We start from the raw sequence: 19,547 nt of genomic DNA, 5'->3' as shown, positions 1-19,547 counted from the left end.
CTACTATGAACTTTTTGTTGTATTTTCCTTCAGTTTTTGATGTGTAAAGTTAGACTCAACATAGCATTTAAAAATGTATTTCCCTGTTTAGATTTGGAATCTTGCTCCCTTGAAGACAGCAATAATGCCCTATGTGTATATGATATTTTTGGAATCCAAAGTTTGGTGTTAAGTTCTATTAAATATATTATCTACAGGCCGGGGATTTAGCTCAGTGGTTCCGTCGCTTGCCTTGCAAGCACAAGGACTTGAGTTCAAGCCCTGGTACCAAAAAAACAAAATATATTATCTACATAAATGGGGGCTGAGGGTGTAGTTCAGTTGTAAAGCATTTGTCTAGCATCCACAAGGTTGTGGTTCAATACCTACCAACACACACAAAAAACTAGACACATAAATGATAACTTAAATCGTAGCATTCCCTCACTGGAAAATATAAGGAATTAAAGGTCAGTCAAACTCAAGGTTGCCAAATCTTTTGCACTGTAATTTTTAGCCTCAAAGTCAATTACTAGAAATATGTGTGATGGGGTGGAAAAAGTTTTTCTTTTAATAGTCTTTTTATTTGTTGTTGTTGTGGTTGTTTTGGTACTGGGGATCGAACTCAGGGCCTTGTGCTTGTGAGACAGGCATGGCCCCACTGAGCTAAATCCCCACCCCAATAATCTTCTTTTTAAAACTCTGGTCTCTGGGCTGGGGATTTAGCTCAGCGGTGTCCGTCACCTGCCTTGAAAGCGCAAGGACTCGAGTGTGATCCCCATTACTAAAAAAATAAACAAAAAACTCTGGTCTCAGCACAAGAATATCTGAGGCATGATTTGAAAATTGGTATGTGTTGAAATTTTAAAAATTATAATAAAAGATACATGGTCATTAATCCAGCTCAAAATACTCCCTCTCACTTTGAACAAGGTCCATCATTCCTGCCACTTTCTGAAGAAGTTCTGGAAGTTCTCTTTCATGGGTGTCCTTAGTTGTGCTGTTGTTGCTGCATTGATGTCCTGAACTAATTCAAAATGTTTACCTCCGGGGGTCATTTTTACTCTGGGGAAGAAGCAGAATTGGCAGTGTGCCACATCCAGCGAATGAGGTGGATGATGATACACCTTGTTGTTTTTACAAGCCCACCTTTCTGTTGGATGGCACTTGGCAGCTACATTCATCTTTTTTTTTTTTTTTTTTTTGGTACCGGGGATCAAACTCTGGACCTTGTGCTTTCAAGGCAGGCGGCAGCACCACTGAGCTAAATCCCCGGCCCTGTATTCACCATATTTTTCATCAGGCCTCATAGATACTCAGGAAAGAAGACTTCCAGAACTGCTTCAGAAAGTAGCAAGAATGATGGGACAAGAGTGTTAGAAGTGAGGGGGAATATTTTGAGTGGGTTAATGGCAATGTGTATTTTACTGTAATACATTTTTGGTTTTTTTGGTACCAGGGATCGAACTCGGGACCTTGCACTTGCGAGGCAGGCACCAGAACCACTGAGCTAAACCCCCAGCCTTACTGTAATACATTTTTTAAAATTTAAGCAGTCACCTTATTTTTGATCACCTCCTATAATTTTCTCAAAGATTGGGTTTTTTTTGGTACTGGGATCAAACTCAGGACCTTGTGCCTGCAAGGCAGGAACTGGTATCACTGAGCTAAATCCCCAGCCCTCTCAAAGATTTTTTAAAAGAATTTTGTTTTCTGAGTTTTTTAATTTTCTGAATTTTTTATTTTTTAATTTTTGTTTGTTTTTCTTGTGTTCTGAGGCAAGGTCTCACTATTCTGTTCAGGCTGGCCTTGAATTCACAATGTAGCCCAGGCTGGCCTCAAATTCACAGTGATCCTCCTGTCTCAGCCTCCTGAGTGGTGGGATTAATAGGTGTGTGCCATCACACCCAGCTTCTGACTTTTTGAAAACACAGAATTCCTTACATAATTTTAAAGGCATTTTGCTCATTCCTGACCAGATATACAAAGGTTAGTAGCATCGTGTGTTAAGCTGCTTATTCCAATATGTACCTGTAAACGTTTATTCTTTGCCAGGTGCGGTGGTGCATGCCTGTAGCCCCAGCACTCTGGGAGGCTGAGGCAGGAAGATTGCAAGTTCAAACACAGCCTGGGCAACTAAGCTACTTAGTGAGACTATGTCTCAAACTAAAAACAAACAAAAAGCCTGGAAATGTAGCTCAGTGTGAAGCCCTGGATTCTGTCCCCAGTATCCATTCCTGCCCCCAAAAGCTTATTCCCTTAAAACGATCTCCACCTACCATCTGCTCAGATGCTAAGATGATACACAACGTCAGAGCAAGTATAAGGCATGAGAATTTCAACACATTTATTTTCTTTTTTGTGGTACTGGGAATGAAACCCAGGGTTTTGTGCATCCTAGGCAAATGTCTACCACTAAGCTCCATCCCCAGCCTCATTATAGTTCATTTTAATGATTAAATTGCAGATCTTATGAGTGGAAATATTTTTTGTGTCTCTCTCCATGCTAGGTTCCTAAAATGTGGCGCTGATTAGAAGTGTGTGGTGAGCCTGGACATTTCCACAGGTGATTCTGAGGACCATTCAGGGTGCTGTACTTAGCTGAAGGACACAAACCACCTGTTTATATTTGAAAGACAAGGCCTGGGGATGTAGCTCAGAGGCAGAACACTTGCCTGCATGCTTGAGGCCTTGGGTTTGATCCTCAGCACCAATAGATACATAAATAAAAGAACAACTCCTCCACCCCCTATTCCACCCCTTGTGTGGCCCCAGAGAGACAGCCCTATATTCCGTCCCTATTTGTCAATGCTTTTCTCATTGCTAGGGATCGAACTCTGGGCTTCACATATGGTAGACAAGTGCAGTGCGCCACCGCTGAGCTACACCCCCAGCCTTCCTTTTTATCAATTTCTGAGAGATTCAGCTTAGACGGTCCCCATTCTGTCCCCTACAAATCAGGGGAAGACCTTCTTCCCTTCCAAAGAACCACTTCTTCTCTTGTGGCAATGCCTCACATCATTTTTCTCACTTAGGAAAATATAACATGTTCCAAGAGCCCATTGTTTGTAGGCAATTCTGATGACTATGTAAGGAATACAGGCTACAGCAATTTGGGAGAAAGACCTAAGGAATGATCCACCTGCCCTTTCCCCTTTTGAGCAGCTCACCATAGTACCCTGTTCACAGGGAGTGTCTTTATTTCTCAGCTTGAGAGATAGTGGCATTACAGTCAGAATGGCTGGGAGAGGGAGGAGAGATACCAAAAACAACAACAACAACAAAAAACAGACACCAAAGTTGACCGGCTGATAGCACTTTCTGTGAGCTACTTTATACAGGTAATGTGCGCCAAATAAACAGACTGCAGGGTGAGGGGACAAAAGTAAAGCATCAGAGTCTCACAACTGTCTGTCCAGGCTTTGGAATCAATTTAGAAAAAAAGCCAGCAGTTTTCACTTAACCTCTTGAAAATGTTTAAGCAAGGACTTCTCTCCTAAGCACAAAAGAAAAACACAATGACGGGACAAATTGCTCTTCAAATGTTTCATAAGATATGATAACCACAAAAATAAAATTTGTACAAGGTGAAAGTTTAAGTAGCTTTAAAATAGTTTTAGTTCTTTTGATCTGAAATTGTGTAGGCAAACTTCAGAGAAACTTCTCAACTCCTTCCTTACTGGGTACAGTTGAGACGCTGCACGAGGCCCAGGTTACTGGGGAAGTTTGATTTATACAGTGAGAGAGGAAAATGAAGTCACTCCTATTATTTGTCAACCAAAGAGGGCTGAAATAACAGACTGAGCTTTGGAGAGAAGAGCAACTGTGTTTGACAGCTGCAATCTTTCACCTTCCTTTCTAGAAACCAAGCAAGTTTGACAGACCTTGGAGAAGTAGGTACTATTCAGTGGCCCTCCCACAAGTCTCCTTAGCTGCCAACCAAGGCCATGGCTCTCTGCCAACTAACCCACCATGGCCTTTAAAGTCAACCAGGACCTCCCCACAAAACCGCATACAAAATCTGTAACAGGAAGCCACAGAAATCTGCCAAAATAAAATGCACCCGATTCCACATAAGAACATTAACAGCCCTTGAGTCCAGAACAGCAGTAACAAACAGGGAGGGAAAAGTATGTGCACAGCCATCCTTAAACTGGATCTGGTTTAGAAATCCTATTGTTCTAAAGGACTAAGGGTTCTACCAAGAAGTTGCAGATTCTTGTGGAAGAGGCCTCGGGGCCGTGTTAGGTGTAATTGCCCAGAATCTTTCCAGGGCCAGGAATAAAATTAGAGACAGCAGTCTCCCCCACTCTGTTCTTAGGCAGGGTTTTGGTGGTGAGCTTTGGCTGAGATCTGTGTTGCACTAGGACAGTCAAAATAGCAACGAGCCCCTGCCTGTTCACCTCTTGGTTTCTCTCTACCAAACTGAAGATGGATCTGCTGAGGCCTGCTGAGAACAGGCCAGCTGGGCAGGGGCCTGGGAGCAGAACTGAGGGCTCCATTTCTGGTGCTGGTCACTGCCTGGGCAAAACCTAAGGCTGGGAGAGTCAGCTGTCCTCTGCCTCACCCTCCCAGCCTGTGAGGAGGGCCTGGAGGAGGGCGTTTCCAAGGTTCTCTCCAACCCTGAGTTTGTGTTGCAAAGAAAAGTAGAGGAGTGCCAACAGGAGAGGAGATGTCTCTGAGCTGTCTTGACTCTCTGCTGCCTCAACCCTGGGACCAGAATCACTGGAACAGATTTTTAGGTGGGGGAACACAGAATTCCCCCAAAAGACAATTTTACTGTGACTTTCCAAGTGATTCGAGCCTGACTTCATTCACAGAACAAGTTCCTTTCCTGCCTGAGGTCCCTTAGAGTGACTTAGAGGAGAGGTAAAGACATCTACTCCAGGAGCAGAAGATGCAGGTCACAGAGGAAAAGGCTGTAGCGGCAGCGGATACATTGTGCAAGCAGATCTGTGAAGTGCGGCTTGTGTTGGGGCAAAACCACATCAGACCCTCCTCAGGTCTGTACGGGATGGTTTTGCAAGTGTTGGCTAAAACAACAACCCCACGTGACTGCCATACTTCTGCTGTCAGTAACAGTCAAGTCCTGACAGGCCTGTGCCAAATCCACCCCCAAGAATATACTGAAGACTCATGCTAGACTTTCATAGCTTTTAAACTGGAAAGACAAGAGAGGGGTGGACTCATTTACCAATTGTCTCTGCCCCAATTTGGAAGCTACCTAGGTAGGTATGGGTAGCAGGAAGTCCTGTTGCCCCAAAGCTTTGGGCACAGTTTTTGGGCTCAAGTGAGGACAAACAAGAGACATTGAAACTTATAGCTGACTCATTTTCCTGACTTTAAGGCAAATTTGTAGCAGAAGTGTGAGACTAAGCAACAATTGACTTGGATCTTGCTGGATTGGGTAGGTGACCCTACTGCATCCCGGAAGATGTCACACTTAGGTGGTCAGACTGAGAAGTGGCTCTTTAGTGTTTACTGGTGGCAGCAGGCCTGGGATTCACAACTTACCTTAGAGCGGGGTGGGGTTGAGGTTTGAAAGTCGCACTCAGTGTGGTCCCTACAAGCCTTCCAGGTGGCCCTGTCTGGCGGGCTCAGTCCCTCGCCTTAAATCATCTCTCTGTAGACCTAGCTCGCCTCTGTCAAAGGGAAAGACCTTGAACGTGCCACCTCCATCTCCTCCACTTTGAGGGGTAACCTCTGTCCCTGGGTAGTTTCTCCGGAGGCTCAGCTCCCTCCCCCAAGTGTAACCCAATGTGAAGGCTCAGCATCGTGGGGAGGCGTGGCCGTAGCGCACCCACCCTCGCCTCTGTCCTCTGTCCCCTCCCCGGAGGCAGTATTTAAGAGGTCTTCCTCGCCACCTCCGCGCTTCCTCGCTGTGTCCTTGGAGCCAGCCGGCAGGGAAGGCGCGAGTCGCGAGTCACCGTCCTTCCGCGCGCGGGGCCAGAGGAGCGCTCGGGGAGCCGGAGATTCGCGGGGCCGAGGGACAGCGCGAGGAGGGGACAGCCCGGCCGCACCCCCGCGACCTCGCTCACTGCCGCCCTCCCCCTCCCGCTCCGCAGCCGCTCCGTGACCATGTCGGCAGAGCCCACGAGCGGCCCCACGGAGGACCAGGTGGAGATCCTGGAGTACAACTTCAACAAGGTCAACAAGCATCCAGACCCCACCACGCTGTGCCTCATCGCGGCCGAGGCGGGCCTCTCGGAGGAGGAGACCCAGGTGAGCCCTGCTCCCCCAGGAGCCGCTTCCCCTCCACGGCCACTTTCCTCCGGCCGGGCCATCGCTTTCTCCTCCCTCGGGGCTGGGCAGCCGCTGTCGCCTCGGTCTTGTTTCGCTTTCCCGGCTCGGTGTCCCCTCCGGACTGTGCGCGACCCCTTCAGGAAAATCTAATCTCCGAGGGAATGTCACCGTTGGAAGGGACCTTAGCGATGATAACATTAGTCCTCGGGTTTGGCAAAGGAGGAAGCTGAGGCCCGGAGGGAGGGAGGGAGTCGAAGCCTGGCATGGAAGGTTGAGGGCGCTGTTCGCACCTCGTCGCCCTGCAGCTGCGGAACTCAGACCGCAGGTAGCACCTGGCACCAGGGTTCAGGTTTTTTAAACATTTCCTGGCTCTAAGGTTTAGAGGCTTTTTCTGGAGACTTCCAAGAAGGTACACCTCTGACATTGCAGCTAGGGGGAGTGGCAGCCGATGGATGTCCCCCCAAGGGCATGATTTACTTCTGGTTTTGAAAAGCTGTTATATTACCCTGGAAAATGCTTAGGGAGGAGAACGCAGCACTCTCCAGGTGCAGTTTTGAAGCCTTTAGCTGACTCTTCGTTTTTAAACCCTGTCCAGAATCTGACTTGTATTTCTCCTTTGGTCATGGAAAGAAAATTTGTTGTGTGATAAACTAGTTGGAGCCGATCTAGCATACCTGCCATGGCAGCCCCAAGCACCTTGCACATCTAATCTCAACTCAAGCAGAGACATTCTTATTCTTCCCACTTCAGGGACTTTGTCCCCTCCTCACCATGCTGAATGGGTCCTCCCTGGAGTGCAGGACTAAGACCCTGGACCCCAAGTCCAAAATGATTTTTACTAATTAGCCAAAGATAGCCTGGAGAACTTGCCCATAGATAGTCCTCTCATTTGCAGATCAAATAAAAAGGCAAACATACCTGTTTCTAACAAACAGAACAGCTATCTGACTAACTAGGACCAGAACTAAATAGAAGGTGATTTACTGTAACCCAACTCTCACAGCTCATATTTCATGGAGCTCCCAAAGAGCCAGGCTGCTGCAGTTTTGTCATTTAAAATCCCATGCTATATTTAGAAAAGAGAATGACTACAGAGACAACTTGTGTTTTAAAAACAAGGTTGTAGGAGATTATGGGCGCAGCACCAACTTGGGGTCCAACACTTCTCAGCCTCTGATTCTGATGTGGCAATTTAACATCAGTCCCTTTACCTATTCACTATAGTGTGTGTGTGTGTGTGTGTGTGTGTTTGTGTGCGCGTAGGCACGCACACACACCCCCTCGTGCTGAGGATCAAACCCAGGGCCTTGAGCATCCTAAGCACACAGCCTAGCACTGAGCTGTATCCCCAGCCCTATGTTGACATTTGGAATGGCTGACACATGCCATGTACTGTTTCAGGCACCTTCTTAGTATTAAGTCATCTATCTGACACAATAATACTACAGAGGTAGGTACTGTTAGCACAATTCTGTAGCTATAGGGACTGAGGCACAGAAAGACTAAGTAACTTGCCCAAGACCACAATAATAGGGCTGGAACTTGAACTTGGCCAGTCTAGTTCTTTGATCTAGACTCCAGGCCACCATGACACATTGTCTCGGCAGAGGAGGCTATGGAAACAGCTGAATGGGATGGGAGGGAAGGATTAAAAAACAGATTCAAATTTATTGATTTTTTTAAATGCATGCATTGAGTGGCAGTCACTCCAGACTATAGTCAGCCTTTCCCCCAGGATCACCTGGTATTAGCAAATTAAAATTAAATCTGGATAGGGACAGGAAGACAGGGCACCTCTCTCCATGGCTGAGGCCAGCCTATGCAGACGTCTACACAGCGGGCTCATCTGCCCTGTCAGGCAGCCCTTCCTCCACTTTCCCCTCTTCTGCCAACCTCAAATAAACAAATGGTCGACCTAGTCCAACAAGAGTGGGTACGGGGGAGTCAGCCACAGAGCAGGGGCCCTGGCTTCCTCTTCCTGCCATGGGGCCCACACCTTCTTCCTCCCTATGTGCCGAAGCCTTTGTGTCTAAGCATCTGGAACCCAGAGCTCAGAGAGAGGTACAGTTCAGCAAGTATCAGGAAAGAGGCCTCCTAGGTACCTCAGGCCACCTGCCCTCTGCCATTCCTTCCTGGGTTGAGTCTCTTCTTCCCATCCCTTCCACCTTTGCCTTCATGTGCACAGGTGTGTGAGAAGGGTTCTTTAATCTTCTGAAACAACACTTGCATTTTTTTGGTGCAGGGGATCGAATTCAGGACCTCGAGCTTGCCAGGTAGGCACTGTGCTGCTGAGCTAAATCCCTGTCACTCAACAGTTGCATTTTTAAAAGTATCTTCTACCCAAGAAAAGTAGTTTGGAGATAGAATGCTCAATGATGAACTTAATAAAAATTTTTATTTGTAGTAGATCTTTTAGGAACCCTTTAAATAGCTCTACAGAGGCCAGGGCCTGCTACACCTACATGCAATTGATATCGTTATCTGAACATCCCCCATTTCTGTTCTGTACCTGTCCATGATGAAGGGTCACCAAAGATAAAATAATATTCGTCACATAGGCATGAATCTTCAACTTTTCCTGTAATACCAGCCACATCCAGAGATAGAATCACACTGTTAATTTCCCTAGAATAAGTAATACTTTAGTGAAAGAAAAACAAGCACAAGATGCTCTTCAAAGACGGTTACTGCAGCTGACTTACACTGCTGATACTTGGGCGGGGCAAGGGGGTCTGAAAGGTACAAACATTCTGTTACTAGGGAGATTTGCAAACCCTTCTTTTTCTTCTCCCCTCTTACATCAGACATGCAATACTGTCTACCCGATGTCCAACAGGGTTTATCCAAGGTACATCTCACACAGTGATGTGAAAACCCAATTGTCACACTTATAAGCCACCAAAAGATCTTTGAAACTTTGTAATTGGTTCACTGTAGGACAGAGCTCTCTTCTGGGGAGGCAATCAGAGGATCTCAGAGTGAAGGCTAGGCTGTGCTAATGGAAATAGCTTTTCACGTGTTGCTACGGCCCTAGAGTAACAGTAATCTAAATATGTCCTTCACTTAAGTTAGGCAAAAGCCAACAGAATCCCCACTCCTGTGTCATTAATGCTTTTGAAGTCAGGGTTGGGGGACTGGGAAAGCTCTTTCATCAGCCCCCTAGGGACTGGGATGAAGTAGTGTTCTTTATTATCACATACACACACTCACACAATTCAAGCACACACTGCAGTTGGCATTGGCTCTTGGAGACGGTTCCAGTATTTTTATCTCCTCTTGATGTTCTGGGCTTGTTCCCAGAAACCAGCAGTTTTAGTTGTTGGATGTTTTATCAGTGGAATAAAGTGCTCTAAAGGTCTCCCCCTGAAAAGAATGAAATGTTAGTTGCTAGAGAAAAGGGCAAGAACAATGTGATTTTGTCCCAAATCCTCCTCATCCCAGGGTCTAATTATTATCTGTTCACTGGGAGTAAATAAATCTCCATCAGTGGGCAAGGGTAATGAGAACATTCATTTATAAGCAAGCAAGGGATGAATGTCTTTCCCAGGAGGCAGAAAAGGAGAACAAAGCCAGGTGGAAAATTAGTATTGATGGGAGTAAGAAGTTACAAGATTCAACTCAAAAGGGGGAAAAAAAGCAGGACTTCATGTTTTTTGCTAACATAAACAGCAAATGTTTTGCTAAAATATTATGTATGCATGTGATTTAAAATATGTATCTTCAGAAAACATTTGAGCTTTTCCCTTCTCCCACCCCGCAATGCTAGGGCTCAATGGTTAAACATTTAGATCTGAACTTGCAAATTCCCAAAAGTGATTCACACTGAAGCTATTTTGGGGGAGGATTCATCAATATTCTGCTTCACCACACAACGTGAAGACGTGGGTGGCTCTTTTGAATAGGGCCAGCTCAACCATGTTGCCTTAAATGAGATCTGATCGAAAGTGAGACTTCCCTCCCCTAGGTTTTAATTAGTCCTTAAAATACTGCTATGTATTCAGTGCCAGTCACTGGGAATCCTGTTTAATCAGCACTTGCAGCCTTGAAACCCCCATAGAGCGACCTCATTAATGAAGCTGGCGCCATGCTGAGTTCAACTCAACTCAAACTCAGAATTAATGGATCCCACACATGGATCATATAGGAAAATGCACCCACCAGTCACAGTAGAACTGAGACAGAACCAAAGTGTCATGAACTCTCTCTTTTCCTTAAAGTTAGTGATTGCCCAGGTGCAAATATGGCATCCAGAGAGCAACCCCAAAGAGAAGGCTTCCCTCCCACTGGTTTCCGCCCTGGCTTTTGACTCCTTTGCTCTGCTGCCACCCGCCTATATAAAGGTGGGGAGACAACTGCTCCGACACCTGTGTGGTTAGGGTGAGCTGTGGGGTGCAGCCAGCTTAGCACTGCTGTGCAGCCCTGCACACTCAGCCACATGCCCTTTCTACAGCATGTGGTTGGGGACTTGCTCCTCGGGCCTTCTCCACCTTTCTTCTGATCTTAGTTTATGCTCCACTCCCTTCAGCTCCCTCTCTCTCTGCAGAGATGCAGTCTTGCTCAGTGTGGCTCTAGAGCCCCCTGTTTGCATGCACGGTGGTGGGGGGAGGTTGGAACTGCATGTAGGGAGGCCCTGGCTCATGCAAAAGGGGGAGCTCTCCAGACATCTCCTGCCACACTACCTCCATAAACATATACTGGGTTTGACATCTTACAGCTGTTCTACTTCTCTTTCCTTTTTGTTCCCTCATCTCCTTACTCCTAGAATAGCTCAAAGGGACAATAGAGACCCACCCACACACCAAGGTGGCCTCCCCATGTACAAACCAGCTGGTTGGGATTAGGGACTATATTTAGGGACTTCTCACCCAGGAGCTAGAGTAGTGCTTTCGGTTGGCAGGACCTGGGACTGCAGCACCCTAGGCAGTCACTTACCCAAGCAGCTTGTCCATTAACATCAGCATGACATGCAAATGTCATCATTCTCCATGTACACCATGACAGAAGGGTTGGGAAGCATGAAGGAGAACAGAGCTTGGGAGTCCCTACTTCTCACAGAGTTCTCTACCTCATCCTTTCAGTGGGGATCAAGCTCACTGCCTCTGTTTCCCCACTCGCCCTTCTTCAAGATTGTTTTCTTAAAATCCAAGCTTCCCCTTGATCAACCTGGTCCAGACCCCAGATCTCTTCCCCAGCATGATTCTCCCAGTCTCTTCATGGCATCCTTCACCTCCTTGAGAGCCTAATACCCAGCCACACTGCCTTACAACATATAAATATGTCTTGGGCCTCCTGTGGGACTGTGGCTAGGAGCATCCCACCTGAGGCCTCTCTGAATCCATGGTTGCTTCTGAGAGCTATGTATATATGAGTCATACAGAGCTGGAAGATTCTAATGAACTGGGAGACCAACCCCACCTTCTCTCATTGCTCAATGGTTCTGGAGCCAGAGAGATTAGGCTGGCGGTCCCATGTACCCCCAAGAAAGAATACTCCACAGTTTTCCTGTTCTCTGATACCATTCATTTTATTCAATGCATTCTTATTCAATAGGGTGCTACTGATGAGTGAAGCCTATGTTGAGATCTGCACAGAAGAGATATAGTGGCCATAGAGGTTTATCTGGGGCATCAAGGAGCTACTTCAGTTTCTTTTATTCATTCAACAAATACTGATTCATTTCTAACTCTTGGGCCTTTGTACTAGAGCCTAAGATCCAATGATGATGAGATGAAAACAGTCTCTGGTTTCACAGATCTTATATTCTAGGACAGTGGTGGCGAACCTTGTGGAGACTGAGTACCCAAACTGCTCGTGACATCATCACCTGGCACCAATACTCCTTTCTGAGCATGCACATGGCCGCTGTGAGCACTGCTATCTGATGCCCGGCTGCTGGTACAAAGCTGGAGTGCCAATAGAGGGTTCTGTGTGCCCACTGCAGCACACGTGCCGTAGGTTCACCACCACTGTTCTAGGAGATACATTGATTTAAAATGATTGAACGCACAAGCACATAAAGTAATGATAGATATGAAAGTTGCATGAAGGTACCAAAGCACGAAGACAGAGTGGCCAGGGAAGACTTCACTGGGAAGGTTTTATTTAAACTGAAGCTGAGGATGAGAGAGATCAGATAAGAATAGAGGCCATTGTAAACCTAAGAAATAGCAAAGGTCCTGAGATAGAAACAGTTGGCATCACAGTGAGAACCATCCCCATGGACACATCCCTTGCTTCTCTCCTTGGGGTGGGGTTGGGGCACAGAGACTACCATTTAGAAATGGAACAAGCATTCTGATTGTGCAGTATGTGACAGCTAATTCTGCACATTTCTCTCTCCCAGAAATGGTTTAAGCAGCGCCTGGCCCAATGGCGGAGGTCGGAAGGCCTACCTTCAGAGTGCAGATCCGTCACGGACTGAGGATGTGGCCAGCCCTGGCAGCGCTGCTCTGAAAAGACCACCTGCTCCTTCTCTCCTCGTCTTAACCAGGCTGTTTGATTTCTCGGTGTAGTGTATGTTCCATGTTAGGTGTCCTGCTAGTTAACATGCTGTGGTACTTTTTAATGTACATAACTAGAAAATAACAATGGGAAGCTGAGCACAGGCTTTGTGCAGAGCAGTGGCTAGTTGGCCAAGTGCTGCAGAACAACTACATTTCTTTCCCTTTGGCTAACTATGACTGACAGTGTGAAAACTGACTCAGTTTGTTTTTGAACGCCATCTCCCAGGAAGTTTGTTTTCACCACCCATTTCAGAGCAAGCAGGGCCTCTGCTGAAAAGATATGGCAGGAAGAGGAGAATGTTTCCTGTTGAATCTACTTCCCTATGTCATTTTCCTTATGTTGCAGTTACTACCCTGATGGTGGAGTGAGAATACAAAGGTTAGCTGAGTCATTCAAAGTGTATAAAATGGTTCGTGGCTTATGGCTGCATTAACTCGGAAAGAACCCAGTTAGGCTAGAAGACAGAGGCTTCTCCCAGCAGGAAAACAAGTGATTAAAAAAAATAAATCTACAAAAGTCTTACCTTATTTAAATGTATTTGTTAAATTTATTTTGCTAAATAAAATGAACCACTTTTTGTCTCTAAAACAACGTTCTAAACAAAACCTCGACTTTTTGTTGAAAATGCACTGCGTTGTCTATAGATTTTGGCTGAAAAATAAACAAATCGAAAAGAAATAGAATAAGGCCGGGGATTTAGTTCAGTGGTGCCTCCACCTGCCTCACAACCAGAAGGTTCCAAGTTCAATCCCCGGCACCAAAAAAAAGAAATAGAATACCCCCTCCAAAGAGCTGCCTGAAAGAGTTGTCATCTTCCAGATCCTTGCTGTTCAAAGCATGGCCCAGGATCGACCTCGTCAACATTAGAGGCAAGCTAGTGAGACAGACAGCACAATCTCAGACCCTAATCCACATCTGCTGAGTCACAGTCTGCACTCTTACCAGGGTCCCCAAATGGTTTGTAGGCAGAGAGATTCGAGCAGGACTGTTTCAAAGATTTCTGAAGTGAATTTGCATCCATTTACTAGCAGCACTCATAAACGTCTTAGTCTGTCAATTGAAATTGTGTCTGATCCCATGAAACAATCGGACAGGCTTTCTTGTTGAATTGTTTTTACATAAGACATCAGCAATAGGTAATCCAAGACTGTTAGAGTAGCTCTCTAATGTTGTCAAGGGTGTAGGGTCATTCTGTCTTGCCATTTTTCTATCTTTAGCACACAGCTCTTATGTTGATGGACAGAAGATGAATGCTGTAATATTGAGTCTGCATTTCAAGGAGAGAGAGAAACGAGGGGAAGAAAGAGGAAGGGAGAGGGATAGAGAAAGAGAAAGGGAGGAGACAGAGAGGGAGAGAGAGGGAGGAGAGGGAGGAAGAGAGAGAGAGAGAGAGAGAGAGGGCACAAAGGGCAAATGCCAGCTAAGACTTTCCCTTTAAAAAGGATTCTTGCCCCCCCACACACACACAAAAAAAATTCCTAGTGGGCCAGGGATTTATCTCAGTGGTGCCACTGCCTGCCTCACAAGCTCAAGGTCCCGACTTCCATCCCCCGTACAAAAAAAAAAAAAAAATTCCTAGAAGCCCCCACCTAGCAACTGCCACCAACACCTGATTGGTCAAAATGAGTCACGTGACCACCTAAGTAACGTGGAGTCTTGGAAGGTAAGCATTTGTAATTTGGTGTATTGCTGCCTTGAGTAAAATCAGGGTCAGTTGGTAAGAAAGAAGGAAAAGATGGACATTGAAAAGGCCAATCCATCCAGGAATGATGCTGGCACACACTTCTAAACTCTTACATGTGATGCTAGCTCAGTCTTTCTAGATGTTCAAAACAAAGAGCCCAAAAGTGGAAACACTGACAATTTTCCAGCATATAGATGTTTACAAGATCCTATTAAACATCCTTGGAAAGCTTCCTCTCCCTCTACCTCAAAACCTTTCTCCAGTAAACAAATGTGCAGCCAGGCCAGGTCTGAACGGAGGAGACCTGTCCCTGGCACACTCCCCGGCAAGCTAATTAGGGGCCTGAGCACCTGTCAGTGCCCAGGGTGGAGGCTGGCTTCTTTCTGGGAAAAAGAAGGGCGAGGTGAGGATGAGGCAGGAATGTGGGTGTATAATTAATCCCTACACAGAGAGGATATGATTTACTTTCTGAAGGATTCTCATGGATCCTGGCTGACAGACAGGGACGGGAACACGCTTCGAAGGTGACCATGGGCAAAACAGACACAAAGCACAGATCTATCCATGCAGCACTGAGCGGGCTGCAAACCAGGTCTAAGACCCGGGTTAGAAGTCTCTTGAGCACACCCAAGCTATCAAGCACCCTGGCTGTGGGTCTCGATCTCCTGCAAGGCAATAGAATGCAAGTGAGAGAGAACAAAAGACACAGAAGCGAGTCTTAAAGAGAAAGTAGGGATCTGGGATGGTCTAAGCTGCTCTGGGCAACAAAGACAAAGGGCACCCAAGACCTCCAATATTTATTGATTACAAGCGCAGGAAGAAGTAGGACAGGGTATAGTGAGATACCTGGAGGTAGTGTGTGAGGAATCTGATGATAGCGGTTATTAAAGGCAAGGCTGTAACAGGGAGCCACTGCTTTCTTGCAGGAGAAAACAAATGGCGACCAGGACTAGGTTGTAATTAACCACTAACCCATCAGGTCAGTGAGAGAGGCCGTAATTCAGGGGAAGAAATTTAGTTGGGGTCACACTGACCTCAGCTGAATGTTGGCTCAACAGGGCCCTGTCGCTTCACAGACCAGGACTTAGGTCTCTGTAGCAGCCATTGGCAGAGGAGCTATGCTCGCCCAGCTCGGCCATCTGACATGCCCATGTGAGTCACATAGGCTTCGGTCAGACTCCTAATATAATACAGCCGTATTAGGGGGAACCAAGAAGTTTGTGCCATTATAGCCTGCTAGTAAACCAGGCAGGGGTATCCACAACATCAAGCCATGATCAATGAGCGATCCAGGACAAGAAGAGTTAACTGTGGGCAGAGAGTTTGCCTAATAGGCAGAAGAATCACTTCCTGCACCCAGAGTCCAGACTTGAATGGCACGTGCCAGGAGGGAATCAAGATTCCACATCTTTCTAGATACAGATTTGTTACTAATACCAATCCCCTTAAGTTTATTTTTATTACCATAAGACAAAAATTGCCGTATACTACTAAGAAAGAAGCCCTTTGTAAAGAAGCCATAATTATCGCTGGCACAGAGTGCTAAGGAAGACGTGTCAAGGCTTATTTTGATGCATACATCTTAATGAGCACAGGTAGGGCTCCAGTTTTATCTGGAGTTTCTTCTGGATACCCACGGTCACACCCCAAAGTGCTCATACCCATCCTGGATTGAGAAAGACTGCACCTGCCCTGTCTTTTCACTGTCTCCCAGCACTACCACTACAGACCCTGTTGGTATAGGCGAACCAATACTCATCCCCCAACCCTGTTGCTGTTGCATCCCTCCTCCATGGAGCCAGGTTGGACAAAACCAAAACACTGTGTTTTCCTCCTCCCTTGAAGTGGTGGTGGTCATGTGACATCATCTAGCCAATGAGACTTAGATTGAACACCGGGGGTGTGGCTTGAGGGAACATTTTTGGGGTTTTACCCTGGTAATGGGAATCAAACCCAGACCCTTGCACATGTGGTCAAGTGCGCCACCATTGAGCTCCCTCACCAGCCCTTTTCTACTTCACTAAATTGTCCAGGCTGGCCTTCAACTTGTAATCCTCTGCCCCAGCTTCCGGAGAAGCTGGGTTTATAGGTGGGCACCATTATGACCATGCCCACTGCTTTTCTTGATAAAATGTATACATGCAGCAGGTGCCATCCTTTCCTCCTTTCTTGCTTTGAACTGGTTTCATTTGTTAACTATAGAAATACAAATAAGCAAAAAAAGGAAAAGTAGCCAGGAATGGTGGCACACGCCTGTAATCCCAGCACTTGGGAGGCTGAGGCAGGAGAATCACCATGAGTTTGAGGCCAGCCTGGGCTACATAGTGAGTTCAATGCAAGCCTGAATTACAAAGCAAGACCTTGTCTCAAAAACAAAAACAAAAAAAGAAAAGGAAAGGGAACATACAATAAATTCAAGAAAACCCACAAAAATTACACAGGATTCCCCACTACCCAGAGGTAATCATGAATTAATCTTAGGGTTATAGTGTCCCATATTGGGGACAGCATGCTCTCTATGCATAAACACACAGCAGCAGGGAGAAGAAAATTAATGTTTTAAAAGCTAGTTGTACTTTGAGCCATTGAGAGAATGGAAGGATTCATCCCATGGAAAAAATTGGCTATTTTATTTAGGAAAACATTTTGATGTGTTTTTGAGACTATAAAACAGAGGTCTTGAAGGAGGTGAAAAAAAGAGGAGAACTCAATAGCTATGCACAATAAAAGAGCGTAAGTTTAGTGCTTCATTCCACAGAAACTCAGGTAGGAGGATATTTGGGATCCTTGGGTTCTTGAAGAAGGGAGAGAGAAGAATGATCTACCCAGTAGAGAGAGCAGCACTGGAAACGTGCCAGCCGACTCCCAAGAGAAGCAGGGGTAGACGGTGAGCTCGGCTTGGGAGCTTTGCACTGCTCTGTGGCCACTGCTCTGCTCTCAGCACCCTTTACCTTGTGGGAGCTCCTCCCACTGTCCTGGTAGGGCAGTTAATCCCAGCACCTCTTTCCCCAGTGTAGGACAGTCAGACATATAATCAGCCTGGGTAGTCATGATGCCAGGCCTGAACCAACATGCAGGCTCCTAACCTAAGCTGGATCAATCAAAGGCCTTTGTCAGAATTTTCTCGATTGACCTGGATAGTTCTTCACTAGCCTCTTGCCCAGAGAGTTATGAGGATGGAGTTGTAAGATGAGTTGAGGTTACAGGTAGCCATTTAGAGTGAAGGCAAGCAGAGATAGGGAGAGAGAGAAAAAGAGACAGACTGGCTCCTCCTTTGGTCTCCCTCAGCCTTCTTGGCTTTGTGAACTAGTGAATTCCCTTCTTGGTTGGTACCTGTTAGTCACAATAAAAGGAATCTTGACTAATGGCAGGATGAAGAAAGGGAGAGAAGGCTCATGGAAGGAGAATGATTCAAAACCCAGGAGAAATTGCCAATAAACTTCAAAAATATTTGGGCAGAGCACCAGATTTTTCTTAGTCAATGGAAACTTCAGAAAAAATTATTCTGGCACATTAAAGGAAAAGATGACCACTGACAAACAGCTTGTAGGCATTAAGGTTATGCACCTTTGTGAAGTAAATGCAAACTCGAGGCAGATACGATTTTGTTACCTTCTTGGGGACATTGTGCTACTGTCAATCTGTGCCCTCTCTGTATATTAATCTTGTTCCGCATATTACACTATCTACTAAAAGGTCATTTAAAAATGTCATACCAACTGTTTCAAATGTATCCCTGCCTAAACTCAATGCCAAAGTGACCAGTGACAATGATGACGATAATAGTTAGAAACTTCGCATTCTTTTCCCATGGTGGAAGTGCTAAGAGGCGATAACACAGGCTCCAGTCAGTGAGGATCTAGGACATCAGCCACTGATTACATTGGCAAAGCAGCAGGTTTTACGAGGCCTGGAGCTATGATGTGTTCTTCAAAACAGTCATAGGAATGAAGAAGCTGGGGTTCCAGAGACCTCCTTCCTTCCCATTCACCATCCCAATTGTACAAACACTAAGTTCAGCTGCACAAGGAATGTGCTCCTAAACATAAATTTCAACATTGTTTCTTATAAGAGTTTGCTACCTAAACTTAAAAAGCACAAGAAGCACTTATTTGAATCTCAACTTATGTAACTCATCCAAGTACTTAAATACAGTGATGAACTGACTCATAGTTCGCATGAATCATCCTTAAAGTTCCAGACTAGCAACGAAGAAGGACTTTTTTTCTTCTTCCAAATCAAAGCTTCCTCTTCCCACTCCTATTTTAAAAAGCTTTCCATGTGGGAATATGGCAAGTTTCAGGGGATAGTGACCCTAAGAATAGGAATCCTCGGGCCCATAGGAACTATAATCTGGAAGTGCAGAGTGCGTTCAGGATCCAGAATGCATATTAATTTAAGAGAAGGAGATGTGCATGTGCATTTGTGTGGCCAGAGGGAGAATTGAGGTAGAGATTCTGGTTGTCCCCTTAGCCTTTCTCCCCTTCTTCTGAGTTTTATGTGGAATACAGTTGCCTTGCTGATGACTAAGTTTTCTTACTCCTCTTATAGTTAGGTCTGTGTCTTGATCCATTTTCTGTCACTATGTAAAATGCCTGAGCCCGAGTAATTCATAAAGGAAGAAGTTTATTTATTTTTTTGGTTTAGTGTTTTTGGTACCAGGGATCAAACTCGGTGCAGCAGCACCACTGAGCTAAATCTGCAGCTCAGGAAGAAGTTTATTTAGGCTCATGGTTGTAGAAGCCAAGAATTCTAAGATTGGGCAGCCTCATCTGGTGAGGGCCCTCTGCTGCCTCACAGAGGAAGTTAGAAGGGGAGATCTGGCACATGCAGGAGACATAAAACACGGGCTGGGGCCTTGATTTAGAATACCCACTCTCACCGTAACTAATGCAATCCCGCTGTCATTAACCCAGTGCCCTCAGAAAGATATTAACCCTCTAACACCCCAAAGGCCCCTTAGGGACCCTGCCTCCCACCACCATAACAGCAATCCAATTTCCACGTAAGTTTTGGAGAGGACAAAGCACATTCAAACCACAGCAGTTTGTGCGATTGATAAGACAGAGCAGAATCGATAGAGGGCTCACTTATGAGATTAGGCTGTAAAAGACACTATGCCAGCCAGGTGGGGGAG

General features: G+C 45.8%; 1 protein-coding gene and 1 pseudogene across 3 annotated transcripts in view; one reads left to right on the top strand and one right to left on the bottom strand.

The window, feature by feature from the left end:
- Nucleotides 1–13,331, top strand: part of Hopx (HOP homeobox) — a 30,895-nt gene extending 17,564 nt beyond the window's left edge. Inside the window, exons 2-4 of one of the 3 annotated variants that reach the window (XM_087187706.1) lie at nt 4,800–4,982; nt 6,045–6,201; nt 12,566–13,331. In XM_087187706.1, the coding sequence (XP_087043832.1) occupies nt 6,058–6,201; nt 12,566–12,643 (222 nt within the window). In that variant the 5' untranslated portion in view covers nt 4,800–4,982; nt 6,045–6,057 and the 3' untranslated portion in view covers nt 12,644–13,331. Of the gene's footprint in view, nt 1–2,489; nt 2,546–4,799; nt 4,983–6,044; nt 6,202–12,565 lie in introns of all 3 variants that reach the window. The other 2 variants (XM_004849687.4, XM_004849686.3) reach the window with 2 other exon arrangements.
- Nucleotides 9,021–9,129, bottom strand: LOC147825160 (small nucleolar RNA U13; annotated as a pseudogene).
- Nucleotides 13,332–19,547: the final 6,216 nt, after the last annotated feature.

The sequence above is a fragment of the Heterocephalus glaber genome, unplaced genomic scaffold, assembly GCF_053883595.1.
Source record: "Heterocephalus glaber isolate CG9 unplaced genomic scaffold, H.glaber_assembly_v1.0 deba00001509, whole genome shotgun sequence".
Taxonomy (NCBI): domain Eukaryota; kingdom Metazoa; phylum Chordata; class Mammalia; order Rodentia; family Bathyergidae; genus Heterocephalus; species Heterocephalus glaber.
The sequence above is the reverse complement of the archived record's forward strand: the minus strand, read 5'-3'. Positions and strand labels throughout refer to the sequence as shown.